Below are 13,119 nucleotides of genomic sequence, written 5' to 3'. Positions count from 1 at the left end.
AGGATGAACGATGAAGGCTGAATGATAGATGATAACCGATAGAGGATGAACGATAGAGGATGAACGATGAAGGCTGAATGATAGATGATAACTGATAGAGGATGAACGATAGAGGATGAACGATAGAGGATAAACAATAGAGGATGAACGATGAAGGCTGAATGATAGATGATAACCGATAGAAGATAAACGATAGAGGATAAACGATAGAGGATGAACGATGAAGGCTGAATGATAGATGATAACCGATAGAGGATGAACGATAGAGGATGAACGATAGAGGATAAACAATAGAGGATGAACGATGAAGGCTGAATGATAGATGATAACCGATAGAGGATGAACGATAGAGGATGAACGATAGAGGATGAATGATAGATTATAAAGGACAAACGATAGAGGATGAACGATAGAGGATGATCAATAGAGGATGAACGATAGAGGATGAACGATAGAGGATGATCGATAGAGGATGAACGATAGAGGATGAACGATAGATGATGAACGATAGAGGATGATCAATAGAGGATGAACGATAGAGGATGAACGATAGAGGATGAATATATAAGAAAACAGTGTGTGTGTGTGTTTATGCATTAGGGTGTGCCTGTGGGTTACATTAAGGCACAGTGAGGTAATGGGTGTGTGATTGTGGGGGATAGTGGCCCTTGAATTGACATTAAATTAGTTAGATGCACTCTGTAATGCCTACCTGCATTGTAAACTTCAACCTCCATTAGCATTAACTATGTACTGTACATGTGCTGAAACTTAGGAACAGTGCTGGGCAGTAATACATCAATAATGAAAATGCAAGGGAGATAATTATGGTTGTGCTTACAGCAGGTGAGTAAAAAAAAGTTGATTGGTTGAGGTTAGAGTTATTAGGGTTAAGTCAGGTTGACATACCGAATCGACTGACACTGTTGATTCCATCGATAATGGCTATGTAGTTGTCATTGTCTTCGATGCTAGTCTGTAAAGAGGGAAAGGCAGTAGGTTAGTCAGGCATCTCAAAAGTCTACAGTAGCTTATTCTACTCATCTCCTCCCCCTTACCTTTTTGTGTCCCTACATTTCTTGGGCTGCTTTAAAGAGGCAATCTGCAGTTGCTACGTCCATTTTGGGACATACATGTATTTATGTTATACTTTATCTAACCAGGTCGGCCAGTTGAGAACAAGTTCTCATTTACAACTGCGACCTGGCCAAGATAAAGCAAAGCAGTTCGACAAAAACAACACAGAGTTACACCTGAACAAACGTACAGTCAATAACACAATAGAAAAATAAATGAATAATGATGTAGCCATTGATTCTTGAAGAATATAACTTAGAAATGCCTCATGATCTCATTTCAACTGTCGTACCCAATCAGAACCCAAAAACATAACCTTGTTTAACTACATTGTTTGTAAACAAAGTAAATGTAAACACCATGCAGCCTCAAAAGAATTGCTAAAACTATAATGTTGTTATAATGGACGGTCAGTCCTTGTATACATAGCTCTGTCAATGAATTTGAGAGTGCTTACATTTCTCCAGACCCATCCCTCAGCTTTTTACTGAAACAAAGGCATGGAGATCACTTTGTTATTGTTTGAACTGCTGAATGCCCCTTTAAAGCTGTGACCCGCTTAGCTGAAGCTAACACTGATGCTAAGCTAAAGCCAACACTGATGTTAAGCTAATAGCTAGAGACGTGATATTCCACAGCTGACCGTCAATGTACTGTGGCATGTCTAATCTCTGCTCAGTCTGATGCTGTAGTGGGTAATCCGTTCCACTCTTCTGTCCCCTTTGATTTCCCAGGTGGGCAGCGGAGTGTAGCCTAAAATGTGTGGGCTAATCTCCTCAACAAACACACACACACACTCACACACATGGTATTGACCTGCTGGTATTCTACACTGTCAGTTACTGCCAGGCTGTTTATTCAGTAGAGGTACTGTTCAGACTAGTTATGTAGACACAGTAAGTCATCCCTCATCGACTATGAAAATCATTGCTGGTATGGATGCAAAATGATCCATCAAACACTCTTGACACAGGTCACAAACACATGCACACCTGCACAAAATCAAATCCATCAGCACACTCCGCTTCCTGTCAGTGTCAGATGACATACCTGTCAAGGACACCCACTCCCCCCAATCTACAGTACCTACCTACCTACCTGAACACACAGGTAGGTCGGTACTGTGGCCATAGGAGGTCAAAGCATACAGACCAATGGTAGAAAAAGTACCCACTGTCATACTTGAGTAAAAGTAAAGATACCTTAATAGAAAGTGACTCAAGTAAAAGTGAAAGTCACCCAGTAAAATACTACTTGAGTAAGTCTAAAATTATTTGGTTTTAAATATACTTAAGTATCAAAAGTAGAATACTTGCTAAAATATACTTAGAAAGTAAAAGTATACATCATTTCAAATGTCTTATATTAAGCAAACCAGACGGCACCATTTTCTTGGTTTTATTTGATTTACAGATCGCCAGGGGCACACTTCAACACTCAGACATCATTTACAAACTAAGCATTTGTGTTTAGTGAATCCACCAGATCAGAGGCAGTAGGGATGTTCTCTTGATAAGTGTGTGAATTGGACCACTTTTCCTGTTCTGCCAAGCATTCAAAATGTAACGAGTACTTTTGGGTGTCGTGGAAAATGTATGGAGTAAAAAGTACCTTGTTTTCTTTAGGAATGTAGTGAAGTAAAAGTTGTCAAAAATAGAAGTAGTAAAGTACAGATACCCCTAAAAACGACTTAAGTACCTTGTTTTCTTTAGGAATGTAGTGAAGTAAAAGATAGAAGTAATAAAGTACAGATACCCCTAAAAACGACTTAAGTACCTTGTTTTCTTTAGGAATGTAGTGAAGTAAAAGATAGAAGTAATAAAGTACAGATACCCCTAAAAACGACTTAAGTACCTTGTTTTCTTTAGGAATGTAGTGAAGTAAAAGATAGAAGTAATAAAGTACAGATACCCCTAAAAACGACTTAAGTACCTTGTTTTCTTTAGGAATGTAGTGAAGTAAAAGTTGTCAAAGATAGAAGTAATAAAGTACAGATACCCTTAAAAACGACTTAAGTAGTACTTATTAGTATGTTTATTTAAGTACTTTACACCAATGATAAAGACACAGGCAGAAAATGACCACACACTCACGCCCACCTCAAACAGCACAGAGAGAGCTGTGATCCTGCCCCCGTCCTTGATGGCGTAGTCTAAGGACTCAAAGCGATGCGCTTCATAACAGTAGATCTGCATCTGGAACAGACAGATACAAGGTACAGGAGATGGTTGATATCCCTTGTACTGTCCTTGAGAGTAGGGCTGAGTGCTATATCCTATTTTAAGGTATAATGGTATGGATCCACATACAGGTTTGGATTTGAACAATACTGTCTATAGCGATATTTTGATACAATGCTAAACTGATCGGACTACTTCACAGTCACTTTTGTCCTAGTTTGGTTGAGTATAAAACCATCTCTATTGTTGGCCCCAATGTGAGATTCTTTTATGTGTGTTCCAAATATCTCTAATGTTGGCCCCAATGTGAGATTCTTTTATGTGTGTTCCCAATATCTCTAATGTTGGCCCCAATGTGAGATTCTTTTATGTGTGTTCCAAATATCTCTATTGTTGGCCCCAATGTGAGATTCTTTTATGTGTGTTCCAAATATCTCTAATGTTGGCCCCAATGTGAGATTATTTTATGTGTGTTCCAAATATCTCTAATGTTGGCCCCAATGTGAGATTCTTTTACGTGTGTTCCAAATATCTCTAATGTTCGCCCCAATGTGAGATTATTTTATGTGTGTTCCAAATATCTCTATTGTTGGCCCCAATGTGAGATTCTTTTATGTGTGTTCCCAATATCTCTAATGTTGGCCCCAATGTGAGTTTCTTTTATGTGTGTTCCAAATATCTCTATTGTTGGCCCCAATGTGAGATTCTTTTATGTGTGTTCCAAATATCTCTAATGTTGGCCCCAATGTGAGTTTCTTTTATGTGTGTTCCAAATATCTCTAATGTTGGCCCCAATGTGAGATTATTTTATGTGTGTTCCAAATATCTCTAATGTTGGCCCCAATGTGAGATTCTTTTATGTGTGTTCCAAATATCTCTAATGTTCGCCCCAATGTGAGATTCTTTTATGTGTGTTCCAAATATCTCTATTGTTGGCCCCAATGTGAGATTCTTTTATGTGTGTTCCCAATATCTCTAATGTTGGCCCCAATGTGAGTTTCTTTTATGTGTGTTCCCAATATCTCTAATGTTGGCCCCAATGTGAGATTCTTTTATGTGTGTTCCAAATATCTCTAATGTTGGCCCCAATGTGAGATTCTTTTACGTGTGTTCCAAATATCTCTAATGTTGGCCCCAATGTGAGTTTCTTTCACGTGTGTTCCAAATATCTCTAATGTTCGCCCCAATGTGAGTTTCTTTCACGTGTGTTCCAAATATCTCTAATGTTCGCCCCAATGTGAGTTTCTTTTATGTGAGTGATGTCACAATGCACTCATTGTTCCAAAATGTGATTGTTACGCAACAGGACAGTTAACCTGCGCTGCCCTCAAACCAAGACATTCTGCCTGCTAATTATCTATAGGCTATGTATCAACGTTTGCATTTTCTAACAACAGTTTGAATTGAGGTGTGTACCGCCTCCTCATGAACTCTTACAGTAGTAGTCCATTTCACTGTTGCGGACGTTTGAGGCTTTACTGAGCCGAACAATCTCTCTTCGAAGAGAGCCCAAGCACTTATTCGGTTTGAGTGTACACTGCAGGGAACACTGTAGAATGATCACACCCGTTAGTTGGTAAGTGTCAAAGGGATAAATACTGTCAAATACAGCCAAACAGTCAAAAATGAGAAAGCCCTACTTGGGAGGTTACAATGAGGTCATACTCTGTCGTATGGAGGTTATAGTTATAATGGGCGAATGTCAGGCCTTACCTCAAGGGGGTACTTCACCCCGTTGAGGCTGTGTTCGGAGCCCTCTGAGGAGGCGTTGCAGCGTCCCCAGTGGAAGGTGATTCTTCCCACCTTAAACCTGCCCCTCAGCCCCCCTCCACTCACATAGAAGTCCCCCTCTGGGTTCACCGCCACTGGAGAGAACACACAGAGTTAGTTGACCCCATTAAACAACCCACACATACACTCACACACACACTATATTGATGTGGCCTGAAGCTTTCCAAGTGGAAACACGAAAAGTCACGTACACACACACACACATCCATCGACTTTAAACATGCCATAAGTATACACTATAACAATGCCCAATCTTTCAGTATCTAACCATATATAATCATTTCCACAGCATCATATTGTATTGCATTCCTCCTTCCACTCTTCTTCTTCTCCACCTCCTCCTTCTACTACGACACCATAGTATTAAGACCCAGACCACAAGGCTCTGAGGCAGTTTCTACCCACAGGCAGTGGATACTGAATAGGTGACTGAATGGCTGGTTGCAGATAGGACTGTTTTACTGTATTACTTTGGCTTTACAGTTTCATTGCTGGCTGCTGTAATGCTGTTTTTTATGGTGACGACTTATGGGGACGTGAGAGCGCATACCTGTCTTGCCGTCATTCTTGATGGTGGTCCCATCAGACATCGCTTCCTCCCAGCCCTCGAACTTCAGCTTTTGGAACTGAACTTTGACCTGTGTCAGCTCCTCCTCGATGTTGATGGGCGACTGTCTGGCATTGTTACATGATGGGTACTTCTTGGCCCAGTTGTTTTGGTTGAGAGTCCCTGCCAAAAGAGAGTTTGAATGTGTTTATTGCATGGTAGAGATAGATAGCTAACATATTGGTGGTGCGTCAGCTACATTAATCTGCCCCAAAATTGTACATGCCGTTTTCCATTTCAAAACACAACTCAGTTGTTTTCCCTTTTCCCGGAAGTGTACTCTGGTTTCTTCCTCTCTAATTAGTGACCAACTGATTGCAGGTGTGATCCTGCGGGGAGCTAATGTGCGAATCACCTTCAGGTGTGTCTGCTTTGACAGGTTATCTCTGGGGTGTAACATGCAGAACTGTGGAATTTCTCAAGCCTTTCCTGGGGGATCCCCAGGGTGTGATAAACATTTTTTTTTATCCCAGCACTAATACCTAGGGGTGCACAATATATCAATGAACATATTAGCTAAAAATGACAACATCGGTATCGGCCGATGTTAACCTCTCTAGGGTAGGGGGCAGCATTCGGAATTTTGGATGAAAAGCATGCCCAAATTAAACGGCCTGCTACTCGGGCCCAGAAGATATGATATGGTATATTTTGATAGAAAACACTCTAAAGTTTCCAAAACTGTTAAAATAGTGTCTGTGAGTATAACAGAACTGATTTGGCAGGCAAAACCCTGAGAAAAATCCATTCAGGAAGTTTTTTGGGGTTTTTGTTTTGTAGTTTTCTATTCAATGCCATTACTGTATCCATGCCTTCCACTAGATGTCAACAGTCTTTAGAAATTGTTTCAGGCTTGTATTCTTATAAATGAGGGAGTAAGACCAGTCTGAATGAGTGGACCCTGCCGTGTCACAGAGGTTTTTCATGCACAATCCCGAGAGTGCATTTATTGTTTACCTTTACCGTTATTGTCCGGTTGAAATATTATAGATCATTTAGACTAAAAACAACCTGAGGGTTAAATATAAACATAATTTCACATGTTTCTATGAACTTTATGGATACAATTTGTATTTTATTCTGCCTGTTTTGACTGCGTTTGAGCCTGTACTGAAGAAAACGCGCAAACAAAACTGAGGTTTTTGGATATAAAGAGACTTTATCAAACAAAAGGAACATTTCTTGAGTAAATTAATGTCTTCTGAGTGCCACCATATGAAGATCATCAAAGGTAAGGGATTCATTTTATCTCTATTTCTGAGTTTTGTAACGCTTCTGCTTGGCTGGTTACTATTTGTAATAATTTGTCAACTGGGCTATGTTCTCAAATAATAAGGTATGCTTTCGTCGTAAAGCATTTAAAAAATCTGACACTGTGGTTGGATTCACAACAAGTTAATCTTTAAACCATTGTAAAATATGTTTTGTTTTCTGAATTTATATGAATGAGTATTTCTGTATTTGCGCTCTGCAATCTCACTGGATGTTGGCCAGATACCCTAGAGAGGCTAAAAACCTATTTCAAAGCTACTGTGCATACCTATATAATGTAGGTACATGACGTAATGACGCCCACAATGTCTGCTGTGTGGATCAAGCAGTCAACAAGTCGAGCAGTCATTTGAAAGAGTAAGAACATTTCAGCGAGACAACTCAAAGGCGAAATCCATTAAAGTCAAGATAATGGAATTCATTGCCCTTGACAATCAACCGTTCTCTGTCGTGGGTGATGTTGGCTTTCACCGACTGGTTGAGCAACGGTACACACTACCAAGTGCTCTATTTTTCATATGTTGCCCTACATGAGTTACACAGTAATTTTGGGTATCATCCTCCACTCTTCCCGGGAACAAGAGCAGGTCAGTGTACCCTCGGCCCAGATGTTTGTCCGTCGCTGTCGATGAACCTGAAGAAGAGCTCGGGCGGCAATTCTCAAGACCAACTCCAGGTATCGTCGCCAAGCAGACCTTCGTCAGACCCCAGCTCCCCACTACCACATTGGGCAGAGGGTATGGCTTTCCACTCGGGACCTGCCCCTTCGGGTGGAGTCCCGCAAACTGTCCCAAGTTTCATTGGTCCTTTTCCCATCTCTAGAGTCCTTAGTTCCACTGCTGTCCTTCTTGTGTTACCCCGTACCCTCCGTATTCACCCTATCTTCCATGTGTCTACGATTAAGCCTATGTCTCACAGTCCTTTGTCTTCTGTTTCTAGGCCCATCCCTCCCCCCGGGTCATCGATGGCCAGCCAGTGTATACGGTGAGACGCCTCCTGGGGGTTCGACCACGGGGCAGGGGTTTCCAGTACCTGGTTGACTGGGAGGGTTATGGCCCGGAGGAGAGGTGCTGGGTTTCTGCTAAAGACATCCTGGACCCGGCCCTCATCGCCGATTTTCACCGCCGGCACCCCGGTCAGCCAGGTATGCGCCCAGGGGGGGGTACTGTAACACCCTGATCTGTTTCACCTATCCTTGTTATTGTCTCCACCCCCTCCAGGTGTCGATTGTCTTCCCCAGTGTATTTATCCCTGTGTTTCCTGTCTCTCTGTGCCAGTTTGTCTTGTATGTCCAAGTCAACCAGCGTGTTTTTCCCGTGCTCCTGCCTTCTCTATTCTCTTTTTGCTTGTCCTCCCGGTTTTGACCCTTGCCTGTTTCTGGACTCTTTACCCGCCTGCCTGACCATTCTGCCTGCCTTGACCTCGAGCCTGCCTGCCACTCTGTACCTCCTGGAATCTGAACTGGTTTTGACCTTTTGCCTGTCCACGACCATTCTCTTGCCTTCCCCTATTTGGATCAATAAACATCTAAGACTCCAACTATCTGCCTCCTGTGTCTGCATCTGGGTCTCGCCTTGTGTCCTGATAGTGTCCATGTGTGTGTGTTAACTATTTAACTGTACTAGAATGGCAGTTAAAAGGCAGCATTTTTTTTTATATCAGTTACCGGTATCATTTTTCTTTGTAATCATGGGTTGGGTGATATGATGAGTAGTTCAATCAAGTCCAATCTACATGAAGTGCTTATGGCAAAGGGTTGATATGGGGATGTGCATGGAGCTGATGTGCCTATTCCACACAATAGAACAATTTAGTGTCATGCTTTCATTCCAACATTCGCTCTTGCTCATTCATTGCTGTACATTTTCCAGTTTAACTGGAGTCATCTAAGGGACTGGCAGTATCATTTTCAGAGTATTGGTCGCATGGGAGGCCTAAATTGCCTTCCTGAGTTTTGTAAACTAACTCATCCTATCAAACCTGGTTGCCAGTCTGTTTCTGTTTTAGCCAACACCTGTCTCATATGACATAGACAACAACAAAAGCTGGCTAAAACATCAGTGACAGTGAGTATGGGTAGTGTTTATTTCACTTGCCTTGAAGTTTCCAGCAGATAGATTTGATATGCATTGCTTAGGCTATATACTGTGAGCATGTACATACTGCACGCACACACAGAGATACTATATTTCTTTACCTCATCTGTTCTTTATCACATGCACACATACTCCTAATTGTACGCATGTATAGTGATGGGGAAATGATTGATAAAGTTACATTTTGGGATATTATTTTTGACAGTATATCGTATCGTTTTGACAATATCGCAAGGTGATTTTTTGTGCTAGTTGGCTGTACCTGCTATATTGTACCGTGAGGTCCCTGGCAATTCCCAGCCCTAAGCACTTAGCACACATACACACATGCAGGTGCACACACACACACACACACACACACACACACACACACACACACACACACACACACGCACACGCACACACACACATACTACTACTACTATTACCCGTTACAATTTCTAACTGAATTTTAGTCCTAGAGCCCAAATACTGTAGAGACCCATCTGAGCCAGAAGACAATGAGGCTGAATGAGGTCATTCTGAGTTCTGGGTCAGCTCATTAGCATGTCAATGGCTCCACACACACAGCAGAGGGAATATGATGCAACAGTATATTCTTCATCATCTATCTGTTATGGGCAATTGTAACTGCTGGTGTGCTTACCCCGTGATAATTGTATAAATAAGCTGTTGTGAAAAGCCAAAAAACCTTTGTAATCTCATGTTTTTTTCTAAATGGTTCTGATGGTTTTTATGCTCAAATTCTCAACATTCGCTAAAACTGCAACAAAACCTCAGGAAAGGCCTCTGGGTATTCATGCTTCCAGTCACTGCTAATCGACAGGCTGCTTTGCTTAGTTTCATTTGTTGCATTCAGACAATTTCATAAAATAGATACAGATACATATTGCAATATTATACTTTGACCTCAAGTATCAATTTGTACAATTTGTACAAAGTTTTTGCGGGTTAGGCTACCGTTGAACAAACATGAAAATGGACAAAATCCCTTTGAATGATTTATCAAGCTAGAATTTCATTTTCATTTTTTTAATGTTTTGATCTACATTTTTCAGTCATTTCAATTGTTGATATGAAAATTCCGTTAGAACCGTATTTATTATATACAGGTAAATGCCAAAATAAAGGGAACTTCCTAAATGAGGGATACAACATATATTGAAAGCAGGTGCTTCCACACAGGTGTGGTACTGGTTAATGAGTTAATTAACCAATTAACATCACATCATGCTTAGGGCCATGTATAAAAATGCCCAGTAGCCTATTATTTTGGCTACTATGGCTAGAAGAGATGAATCAGTGAATTTGAGGGGTCTCAAAGCAGCATTTTTCATGGAAGAATGGTGTCGAATCCTCCAATAGAGTTTCAGACGCTTGTAAAATCAAGGCGCATTGAGGCTGTCCTGGTGGCCCACCGCTCTATTATTAAGAACTTTAATGTTGGTGTTTCCTTTATTTTAGTAGCTACCTGTATGTGTGTGTAATAATATTTCACATGATAATATTGTTATTATTAGTTTTTGGGCACGTGCAAAAAATAATCTGGTGCATTGGAAGAATTGTAAATCCAAAGTGAAAACATGTTTTTCGAATTTTTTGCAAATGTACTGAAAATTAAATACAGAAATAGCTAATTTACATAAGTATTCACACCCCTTCGCTATGACACTCCAAATTGAGCTCAGATGCATTAGGATAAATGCTTGGTAACGATACCGTTCTTCCCTTTCTAAGAGAGGACCGTTCATTTAGTGGTGATAATGACGGTACTGTACAGTGTTCGTATCCACATAAAGGAGGAGGAGCCTGTCTATTACGGTTTTAGGATAAGAAAGATCAGGGATGAAGGGATGCGTCCCTCAAAAGGCATGCACAGCAAAAGAGAATCCCTTCCACACACAACCGCAAGACACACAACCGCAAGAGCATACACACAATGCAGATTATCAAATGGAAGCACACACACACACACACACACACACACACCTGCATTATAATAGCACATACACACAATGCAGATTATCCAATGGAAGCACACACACACACCTGCATTATGATAGCACATACACACAATGCAGATTATCCAATAAAATCACACACACACACCTGCATTATGATAGCACATACACACAATGCAGATTATCCAATAAAATCACACACAAACCTGCATTATCACTAACAAGCACACACAACCACAAATCACCACTCCAAGCCCTTTGGCTGGGAGGGCCCACCATGCAGAATTATTCTTTAACTCTCATTAGCTTCTATATTGTGCCTGAACAAAATAGTCATTGCAATATTAATAAGCAATGTAGTGTATGTGTGTGTGTGTTTGTCTGTGTGTGTGTCTGTGTGTGTGTTTGTCTGTGTGTGTGTGTGTTTGTCTGTGTGTGTATGGGGGATGAACAAGTGTATCTGAACATCGAACTCTCTCAACTGCTTTTCTATTTCTAATATATCTTCAAGCCTCCAACATAAACTTTCTGAAGCACAGGGTAAGTATAGCGTCCATAGGGCCATTGGCCCAGGGCTGTGTTTCTGTTTATGCTAGTTATACAATAGGCCTATAGATGGGGATGGTTATTGAGGACAGGGAAGTTGGGGAAGGACAGGGGCATGTTAGGGTGGCATTGGCAGTCGGATTACAGTTTGTCCCCCCGCCTGGCTGCCTGTGCCCACATGTCTGTGGCCTCACCCAATAATTTCCCCATTGTTGTGCCAGTCTCCCCATGTGTCACCCAGATTCAGTTTGTTGTGACGCCGACCGAGGCGAAAGGGGAGGTATGGGTAGGAGGTGTGGTAAAGAGATAGAGAGGGAGCAAAGGGAAGACGGAGAGAGAGCGTTGGGAAAGGGGTAGGAGTAGACTAGACAGTGAGAAGAAGAGGGGGAGTGAGAGAGAGAGAGAGAGAGAGAGAGAGAGAGAGAGAGAGAGAGAGAGAGAAGAACACAAAGACAGCAAGGGGTGGAGAGAGGGGTGCAAGGAGGGAAAGATAATATATTTTTTCTTGTCATGTCTAGTGAAAGCAAAGTATGACAGAGAGATATGGGTGGTGGGTGATGGGTGATTATTGTGTGCTACTGCCTGAGGGTCATTGTAAATATGTATGGTACATTTCCATGCCAAATGATGCATCTATTTTGTAGAATATGCTCTATTACTGACTTTGACAACTGTATAAAATATAAACAATAAACATGCTAATAATACAACCTGTATCAAAGTCAATGTTGAATTGAAGAGAAATACACACATTTTGCCACACATCAAACATTCTATGTTGTATTGGCTAGTCATAACCCATGTCATGTCTCATCCAGCACAGATCAGACAAGCTAGGCTAAACAGCCGCTCCAAACCAGGAGCTGAATGTGCCCTACTTTCCAAATATGGGTCCCAGAGCTTAACACAGGGAATTCTCTCACCACCAGGGAATTCTCCATGGCTGAAAAAAGAAATAAAGGAATAGTCCCTGAGAAGAGAGTCCCTAGTGTTTTGTGTGTGTGCGGTGGGGTGTATTGTGTGTGTGTGTGTGTGTAACCCTCTGTCAAATGAGGCTACGCCAATACACTGCAGCTCTTGCACTGTTTAACAGCTTGTGTTACAATATTGTGTATATTTGGATGTTGTCAACATTAGTTGAAAAGAGATTGCGGGCCATATTCTGAACTTGAACCTCAGTGTAAATAAGTCTTCCTTTCTCATCTCCCCATCAATTCTTAATTAACTGAAAACATTTCAGTTGAAACTTATCTGCTCTTTCCTCCAACCAGTGGTTATTGAGTAAAGGAGAGAGAGAAGGCCATGCCATTTACTATAGGAACAAGGCTCCAAATGACCCCTAATGATAACCAATCCATTTCCTTGTTGATCTCTCTCCACACACAATGCCAAACTTCAGGCGAATTCATGAAAATCAAATTAATTTCTAAGGGGATACGTATTCAAATGCAAATCTCAAAATGGTACCATGGGTGGAAATTGGAATGGGTTCAGATGATCTTCAAGAGAAGGGGGGAGAATGCGTGAATGTTTTCTCAAATTATATTTTCAAATAGGACATTAATTCCCAGGTCTCTTTGGCGTCCCCG

At 41.2% G+C, this 13,119-nt stretch overlaps 1 protein-coding gene across 5 annotated transcripts in view; it reads right to left on the bottom strand.

The window, feature by feature from the left end:
- Window positions 1-13,119, bottom strand: part of LOC109867726 (protein tyrosine phosphatase receptor type Z1) — a 67,156-nt gene that overhangs the window by 25,974 nt on the left and 28,063 nt on the right. For all 5 annotated transcript variants that reach the window (XM_031801894.1, XM_031801895.1, XM_031801896.1 and 2 more), the window contains exons 3-6: window positions 5,599-5,778; window positions 4,971-5,122; window positions 3,177-3,272; window positions 910-976 (exon numbers count right to left, since the gene is read on the bottom strand). In XM_031801894.1, coding sequence (XP_031657754.1) covers window positions 910-976; window positions 3,177-3,272; window positions 4,971-5,122; window positions 5,599-5,778 — 495 coding nt within the window. The remainder of the gene's footprint in view (window positions 1-909; window positions 977-3,176; window positions 3,273-4,970; window positions 5,123-5,598; window positions 5,779-13,119) is intronic.

Source organism: Oncorhynchus kisutch, linkage group LG22 (assembly GCF_002021735.2).
Source record: "Oncorhynchus kisutch isolate 150728-3 linkage group LG22, Okis_V2, whole genome shotgun sequence".
Classification (NCBI taxonomy): domain Eukaryota; kingdom Metazoa; phylum Chordata; class Actinopteri; order Salmoniformes; family Salmonidae; genus Oncorhynchus; species Oncorhynchus kisutch.
The sequence above is the reverse complement of the archived record's forward strand: the minus strand, read 5'-3'. Positions and strand labels throughout refer to the sequence as shown.